This window comes from Macrobrachium nipponense, chromosome 8 (assembly GCF_015104395.2).
Source record: "Macrobrachium nipponense isolate FS-2020 chromosome 8, ASM1510439v2, whole genome shotgun sequence".
NCBI lineage: Eukaryota > Metazoa > Arthropoda > Malacostraca > Decapoda > Palaemonidae > Macrobrachium > Macrobrachium nipponense.
In genome coordinates, this window is record NC_087203.1 from 71,388,517 (window position 1) to 71,397,521 (window position 9,005).

At 35.0% G+C, this 9,005-nt stretch overlaps 1 protein-coding gene across 1 annotated transcript; it reads right to left on the reverse strand.

Moving 5' to 3' along the window:
• Positions 1–992: 992 nt before the first annotated feature.
• Positions 993–3,925, reverse strand: LOC135223287 (uncharacterized). The gene is made up of 2 exons (XM_064261759.1): positions 3,827–3,925; positions 993–3,272 (listed from the first exon to the last, which is right to left on the reverse strand). The coding sequence occupies exon 2, from the start codon at positions 3,264–3,266 to the stop codon at positions 2,313–2,315; it is 954 nt and encodes a 317-aa protein (XP_064117829.1). The 5' UTR covers positions 3,267–3,272; positions 3,827–3,925; the 3' UTR covers positions 993–2,312.
• Between the last annotated feature and the right edge of the window lie 5,080 nt (positions 3,926–9,005).

A 9,005-nucleotide genomic window follows, 5' to 3' on the forward strand; every position in this document is an offset into this window, starting at 1 on the left:
ATACATATAGGTAAGGTAATGACAGATCAGCATTAAATTGAATTCATAGTAAGTGAATGCTAATGTAACAGAGAGAGAGAGAGAGAGAGAGAGAGAGAGAAAGTCTTAGAAATCCTCTTCAGTAGCTCATTCCAAAATGCCTTAAATAGACGCCCCTCCCGAAGTGATACAAATGGAAGCTGAAATAGTTTCCGCGGCGCCACTTTCGCCAAGGCTCGAATGTGTCGCTTTTCATTTATGACTCCTGCCTACCCTCGGGGGACTCGCCCTCATTCTTCCCTGTGAAATACGTTGGTGTTATTTTGGTTTGACTGCCTTTCCAAGCTTTGTTTGTCTGTTGTTTCTTTCTTTCCTTTCATTATTTTCCGCGGAATTAAATGCATATCTTTTGGGTTCAAATACTTCGTGTTCCATTCTTTTCATTCGAATAAAGTATTTCATTACGTAAACTTCGTTCAAATTAGTGTTATACCAAGGACTTCAAGCCTTAACAAGTGGTACAGGACCTCATTGTAATAGTGTTATTAATTCAACTTTTCATTATAGCTTTTACTGAACACCGAAGACTTTCCCGCTTGAAGCAGCACTCTTTAAAACTTTAATGCGCACCATACTTGATCAAGTTTAATGCTAACTAAAAAGGAAAAGATTTTGACTAGGAATAAGTAACAGTAAACTGAGTTATTTAAAAGCTAACTCTCTGGAATCGTTAGGCTAATATTGAACGATTAACCTTATGGGATAATTAGGCTAAATGCCAATTTTCTAGAATAGTAAGAGAAAAGAGTATGATTTCTCAAAGCAAGCTTAACACTACAAAGCGAGTTGCTGGACTTCACCAAAAAAGGTCTCTTGCATAAATGAAGGTTCATCTGGCTATGAAATACAAGAGTGGACAGAGAACCTCACTTTAGATGTAATGAGTAAAGCAGATAGCGCAAAGTAAGGCGAGGTAGAATAAAATACACCTTCCTTCGTATCTATATTGCTATAACATTTATCTAAGAGAAAAAAATTTGATAGTAACAAGTACATACAATTACAGGTGTTGAAAGTACAGATAATTCCATTAGTTGAAAATAAAAGTTAATCACATCGTATAAGGGGTATCATTTGAAATGTTAATTTACAAACCCCGAGAAGCATAATGGTAAATTACATTGTTATCCACCCATACCTGGCAACAGGTCAAATATCTATACAAGAACAGTTCCATACATTAGAAATTACTTCATATTTAGGAGATTATTAAAAAAAGTAAAGATGCTGGATTTAAGCTCGAAGCAAAAATATGAACAAGAATCACCAGAAGATAATGTGTAACAATTAATACGCGGACATCTAGGAGGGCGTTTACTAAGGTGTATCCAACAGACAATGCCCCAAAGTGTGGCTCTAAAAATTAGTCATTACAATTAATGTGTTGTGAAGTATATGCAGACTACAAAAACACTGCTTACCTACATAAAATTACCGAGACTATGTCAGTCACCTTCAAATGCGAATTACCATTTCACCATGTTGGTCTAAAATCATATAAGACTTCATAATTCATAGAATAGTTTCGACAAAATTTTCCACAATACGTTTTGGATAGTTATAAATGTTTATTCAAATTAAAAGATTATAAAACTGTAAAAAAACATCGTAAAATTTTATACATAAAAAAACACTAAAAACACCGAATATTATGCAAAAATATTACATATTTAATTTGTTTTTTGTTTCCCACCAGTTTTGTGGTACATTACGACATAGTTACAAAATAAGATTCCGTGACTGAAAATAATGCAAAAATATTTACAAATTTTTATTTGCTTTTGTTTCCCAGCAGTGATGTAGCATATTACTACACAGCAGAAATAAAAAGTTTTCGTGGACGTACTTATTAATATCTTTAGTAATAAGAAACTAAAATTTTACAGCTTACACCTTATATCATAGTGTTACAATACTTTGTACGATATCGACGAATCGCTAGGAAGCGGCGACAAGTGAAACTTAAACATTTATGCAACAAAGGCTGAGGAGAAGTGGATTTCTACCAGTCGCATCAACATTTTAAAACATCTCTTCCTAACTTTTGATAAAATGGAATGGATTCGGATCCACCCTTGATCACTAGTAGTATTCTAGTTGTCTATTAAATTACTTGCCATAATTTAAAAATGCTATTTCAGAAAGGAAAGTGAAGATTTATAAGAGTATACATCTAAGTAAAAGTGAATAATATAATGAAAGCTGATTCAATTACTTTACTGCCCATTTTAGACGCTTCCGTCAATAGTCGTCCATGAATCATGAATTAAAGATTAATATTGCGAGCATTGCTCATTACTCCTCCCTCTGCCCTTTGGTATGACCACCCCCTGGGACACCCATGGGTAACTTTCAATCAACCAAGCGTAGACGGCGTAGCCGAGGTCCTTCGGCCTCGGAACACCTCCTTCCTCAAACTTCCGCCGATGATCTGAGATAAACCTTGAGCTGAGTTCCTGAGCGAGTCCGGGATCGTAGGTTTTAGTGGCGATCATTTTGGGTGCCATGAGCTTCCAAGTGTGGCTGGTCAGGTCCATGAGGTTTAAGGGAACGTACTTGACCTGTAACAGTTCCATCATGTATCTAATGTTGATACTTTGCCTCTCATGAGATGTTATCACAACTTGAGAGGCAGGAAAATGCTCGATGGCGTCGCCAATTGCCTTCTTCGTGTTGATCGTGACTTTTTCGAAGCCGTCAAAGAGCCAAAGTATCTTTTTCTTTTTCAGCTCTTCTGTGACATCGTCGAATTTCATACAACTGGGCATGTAACAAAGGGGTAGCTTTGATTCCAACATTGGTAAAGCTAAAACATCATTAATTTTCTCTACCTCTATCACTATGGCTAGATCAAAATCTTTTATCTTTTTGACATCATTCGCTTCGTCCAACAGCCATTCGTACATGAGATAATTGACCAGCGCCGTTTTTCCAAAACCTCTGTCTCCATAAACGATAAAGACTTTAGGCTTATGAATGCCATCGACGACATCGTAAGTTCCATAAACTGCAGAAAAATCGTTGACGAATAAATCGTTGACACTGACTTCATTCTGGTGACCCCACCGCAGGGACACCGGGAGGTAGGCTTCGTGAGCGTTGGGCAGCTGTTCCCCTAGAACATCCGGGTTGTGGATCTTGGAAAATTGGAGCAATGAGAATCGCATGGCTCTGAGACAGGTCGCCAGTGATGAGGTTTCAAAGCTATGCAGTAGTAAGTTGTCCATCGATCTCTGTAAAGCAAAGGCTGTTTCGGTTTCGCGACATAAAAAAAACTAACAGGATCTGTATAAGCAAAGGAAATTTATTTTTTACTAGAATTATCTTAAATCTTATTTTGAGGTTCCTGTACTGGACATTATCATTAGATAATAAATCTAGGGCTTATTAACATCTCACAATCTCACGAGTTACTTAAATGGTGAAAAAATCCACGTTGATGTAAATTTAAATGACTATGAGGCTACAAGGAATTTCTGTATATATAAAAAAAACATTACTGTTGGTACTGTATTGAAGCAAATCAAGAACGCAATGTACTAAGCAACTCGGTAATGCTATGAAGAAACAAATTTGTATATGGTTCTCGTATAACTGAAGTTTTGTCCTCAAATTTATTATTTATTATTATTCCTCCATGCCCTGTGGCAAATGTGAGTCACCGTTTTAACACAATATAGAAGTATCGTGGCAAGATTAGATTTAGCAAGAGAAATGGAATACGAGAGACACATCAGAGAAAGATGACTTAAACACCCTCAGTAAACACTCAAAACACTCAACGTACCAGGACCTAAGCTCGAAATGCTTTACAGATTCAAGTCTTGTTCGATAAACACGACCGACAGGAACGCAAGTTTAAAATAAACAGTTGTCTCAGTATTTGTTTTCCTTCTTCGTTTATTTCTCTGTTCAGACAAATTGGTCATTAACGTCACTTAGGTCCTCTAATTGGTAGTCTCGATACTAATAAGTTATACAATACAAGCCAATAACTCTAGGCGAGTCAAAGACGTCTAAATCAATGAATGAATTTTCTCTTCTTTAATAAATTCTGTTCTCAAAGAAAATATCTTCAATCGTATCAAACTTCTATTTTTTATCTGTCTAATAAACGTAACTTTATTATGCAAACGTGTGACCCAACTGTCGTTTCCTGTTGTCTTGTATCCACATCTCTGAGTTTCCTTTAAAAATATCTAAATATAATCGTCTTCATTACACGGTTATCAAATGATCACTTGCATCGAGCTCCACTTGTTTATGCATGTTGACTGAGAATAGCTTATCTGGTCTTATGACATATATATATATATATATATATATATATATATATATATATATATATATATATATATATATATATATATATATATATATATATATATATATATATATATAATATATATATATATATCACTATATCTCTGCTTGAACAGAAGCTCTAGGACATTTCTTTCATTATCGATTTATTTTTAACGTATATTTGTTTTCCCCCACCTGAATTGATTCCCTACACAACGTAATCATATACTGATCGTTAACTGTTTGCGTATTTGTACTTATTAAACTGCTCTGCTCACTCTGTTTCACAAACGGTAGTTTAATTTTCCGCAAACATGATTTAGAATATATCCAAATGAATCCCAATGGTAAGTAGTTCCTCCTTGAGAATGTAATTTTGAGTATGGGTAATGATTATAAATTCTTGTCAAAATATCAATTTATATGAAATTAACAGGATTGTAAATAAAATGTAAAATATGAATGAAGCCCCTGCGAAGATGTCTAGTTTGATGAAGTTGGAGTCAAGGAAATAATAAAACAATAATAGCTCTCAAGGATAGGATTCAGCTTCACTGAATGCCAATAGTGATTATTTAACTGATGCTTAACGTGCTGACAGAATGATATACTAATCCATTATCATTAACAATCGGTATCTTTCTTTGAAAGTCATAATCTTTTTTATAGAATAAAGCATATTTTACTGTCTCGAAAATAAATGACTGTGTGTGGACTTCCAATTACTCGAGGAAAAAAAAATAAAGAATCCAATTAAATTTTATTCCTTAAAAGTACTTTCACATACATGTGATGGAATAACCATTGTTAGGAGGTTTTCTGTCACTAACAATCACCAGCCAATTAAATTAATATCTGGAGAGTTCTCTACAGTTATCTCCTACAAATATGCTGGATTATTTTTTAGACAAAATTATAATGATTAGGAAAAATGGTTCTTCCTACAACAAACTGATACAAGGCAGCAATTTGGTCTATTACCCAAAATACAGTTCTTTGCCATATTTCCTACTTACAAAACATGGCTCTCTTTCTAATCTCCAGTTCCCTGAACCGAGTTGCAAGTTCTCTGTTCCATGTTCGCAGGGGTAACAAATTTCCATCCATCTGTCGACAGAAATCGCAAGTTCATAAGCATTACGAGGTAAACGCGAAACTCGGTAATCATAAGTGAACTTGGCGGTTGCTTCTGATATGATCTGCGGGTTAGAAGTTTTAGTCATCACCATTTTTGACACCATCAACTCCAGGTCTTGAAGCCGAGGATATTCCAATCTGAGCGATACGTTCGTTATTTGCTCATCGTTCATCACCTCTTCTGTTTCCTCGTCAAATGGCAGTCTGTTGACAATCACCATTTGGGAATGTGGGAACTGATCTAATAAGTTCAAGACGAAGAGTTGGTTCTGCCCGCATCCACGGTAGAAGTTGTCTATCAGCCATAATACCTTTTCCTTTTTCAGAGCTTCTATGATCTCTGTTGCGTCCATGTTTTTGGGAAAGAATTTCAAGACGAGACTTTTCTCAAGTACTTCCATCGGGGTAGGTGAGTGTAAGAGTAAGCTCTTGGCATCGATGTACATAACGAAACTGAATTGTTTTATGTTTTTGACGTCATCTGCATCATCTATCAGCCATTGGTAGTTGAGATAATGCAGTAAGGACGATTTTCCGGTGTTTGTAGTTCCAGAAATAATGATAACCCTGGGTCGACCATCTAGAGAGGAAGGGTGGCCTTCTCCTTGACTGAAGGAACAGGGATCGTAAAGATCGTTAACATTAACAGTCAGCCCAGAACGAGATGACAGAGTCATCGGCAGGTACGTTTCATATGTGTTCCTGATTTGGTTGAAGATGTCTTGGCGGTGAATCAGACAATACTGCTAAGGAAGGAGGACTCATCTTGAGGGACGTCGCTAGACTAAAGCCCCCATTGTCGGCTGAAGCGCTTCCCGAAGACAATCTGGAGGAAGGGGAGGCAAGTAAGTCATATGGTAAAAATTGAAAGTCAAATGCATAGTATTGGAAGCGTGGCGCTGGAAAAGAATACGACTACGTGAAAACTATGCCTTTATATATAGTTCTGTTAAAATATCTAATGCTAACTGACTTTATCCCTGGACAAAGAACATGCAAAGTCAAGTTGTTTGGGTTTTGTCAAATAACTATGTAGTAAAGGTTGCTTGCCATTAGTGAATGTTATTTCATATTTGATCTGTGTCCTTACCATAGGTTTTATAACGGTAGGAGATGGAAGAGAAGGTAAGACTGGCGTAGCGATAAAACCTTTAAGCCGGCTCGTAGAATATACAGATGGCGCTGTTTTATTCTGGAAAACACGATAAGATTTAATGGGATTGCTCAGGCGGAAGGATCATAATATATCAACAGAGATGGGTCTCAATAAATCTAGGAAAACAAACAATGATATAGTATGAACAAAGAAAGGAAATTACATTTTATTTTACATATACATGTACACATGGGCACAAGACAAAACACTCACACATACATAAGTAATATAAATATATATTATATATATATTATATATATATATATATTCTATATATATATATATATATATAAAAGTATAAAAGGTCCATTAAAACCCTCTGTTTTAAGCCTCAAAGCAGCGTTTTAATGAGCCTTTCATATTTGAGACGTATCCTGTTTTAACAGAAGAATTATTTCACACACACACACCACACACACACACACACACACACACACATATATATATCTATGTATATATATATATATATATATAGATATAATTATATTATATATATTATTATATTATATATGCATTAAGCTCCATCCCTTTAAAATCCATTCGCTTCTACCTCGGAAATTAATATATACTTATATATGTATATATATATATATATATATATATATCATATATATATATATATATATATTATATATCTAGCATTAAGCTCCAAATGCCCTTTAAAATCCAATTCGCTCGACCTCGGAATTATATATACTATATGTTAACCAATGGGGAATTTTGTTGTTGTTGATAATATTTACTTTCTTCCTCCCGTGGATTCGAACCAGCGCACTGAGGTCCTGATTTCTCCTCTGTGCGCTGGTTCGAATCCAAGAAAAGACTACATTATTATCAACTAAAAAAAAAGTTCTCCTTTGGTTAACATATATGAAAATATATTGATCCGAGGTAGAGCGAACTGGATATTAAAGGACATTTGTAGCTTAATGCATTATATGAATCATGGTGATGTGATAAAAGTCACACATACACACACACACGCACGCACACGCACACACACACACACACACATATATATATATATATATATATATATATATATATATATATATATATATATATATATATATATATATATATATCAGTTTACTTAAAGAACGGATAAAACCTCTTTTTTAACATTAATATATAAATTATATCCTATAGGATATATAATTCACATGCTATTTTGAGTATGGGTAGTAATTATAAATTCCTGTCAAAATATCAGTTTTTATGTAATTAACAGGATAGTGAATAAAATGGAAATGAATGAAACTTCTGCAAAGATGTACTTAGTAGATTATGTATTGCCGTAAGTGAAAGATTCCTTTATCCTTTATCCTCTAGTTTGATGAAGTTGGAGTCAAGGAAATAATAAAACAATAACAGCTCTCAAGGACAGGATTCAGCTTTACTGAATGTCAATAGTAATGATTTAACTGACAGAATTATACTAATCCATTATCAGCAACTACTAAAACTGATATCTTTGTTTTTTTTTTATAGAATAAAGAATATTTTACAGTCTCGAAGATAAATGATTGTGTGTGGGATTCCAATTAGTCGAGAAAAATAAAAAAATAAAGAACCTATTAAAATGTTATTTCTTAAAAGCACTTTCATATACATCTGATGGAATAACCATAGCTAGGAGGTTTTTGTCACTGATAATCACCAGTCAATGGAATAAATATCTGGCGAGTTCCCTACTGTTATCTCCTACAAATATGCTGGATTAGTTTTTAGACAAAATTGTAAATGTATAACCTAAAAGGATTAGGAAAAATGGCTCATCCCATACCAAAACAAACTGATACAAGGCAGCAATTTGGTCTATTGCCCAAAATACAGGTCTTTGCCATATTTTCTACTTACAAAACTTGGCTCAGTGTCCAATCTCCAATACGCAGAACCAAGTTGCAAGTTCTCTGTTCCATGTTCGCAGGGGTAACGAATTTGCATCCATCTGTCGACAAAAATCGCAAGTTCATAAGCATTACGAGGTAAACGTGAAACTCGGTAATCGTTAGCGAACTTGGCGGTGGCTTCTGATATGATCTGCGGGTTAGAAGTTTTAGTCTGCACCATTTTTGGCACCATCAACTCCAGGTCTTGAAGCCGCGGATATTCCAATCTGAGCGATACGTTCGTTATTTGCTCATCGTTCATCACCTCTTCTGTTTCCTCGTCAAATGGTAGTCTGTTGACGATCACCATTTGGGAATGTGGGAACTGATCTAATAAGTTCAAGACGAAGAATTGGTTCTGCCCGCATCCACGGTAGAAGTTGTCTATCAGCCATAATACCTTTTCCTTTTTCAGAGCTTCTATGATCTCTGTTGCGTCCATGTTTTTGGGAAAGAATTTCAAGACGAGACTTTTC

Excerpts from the sequence above, each read along its gene's own strand:
- LOC135223287 (XM_064261759.1), bottom strand. The coding sequence starts at position 3,266 with ATGGACAACTTACTACTGCATAGCTTTGAAACCTCATCACTGGCGACC.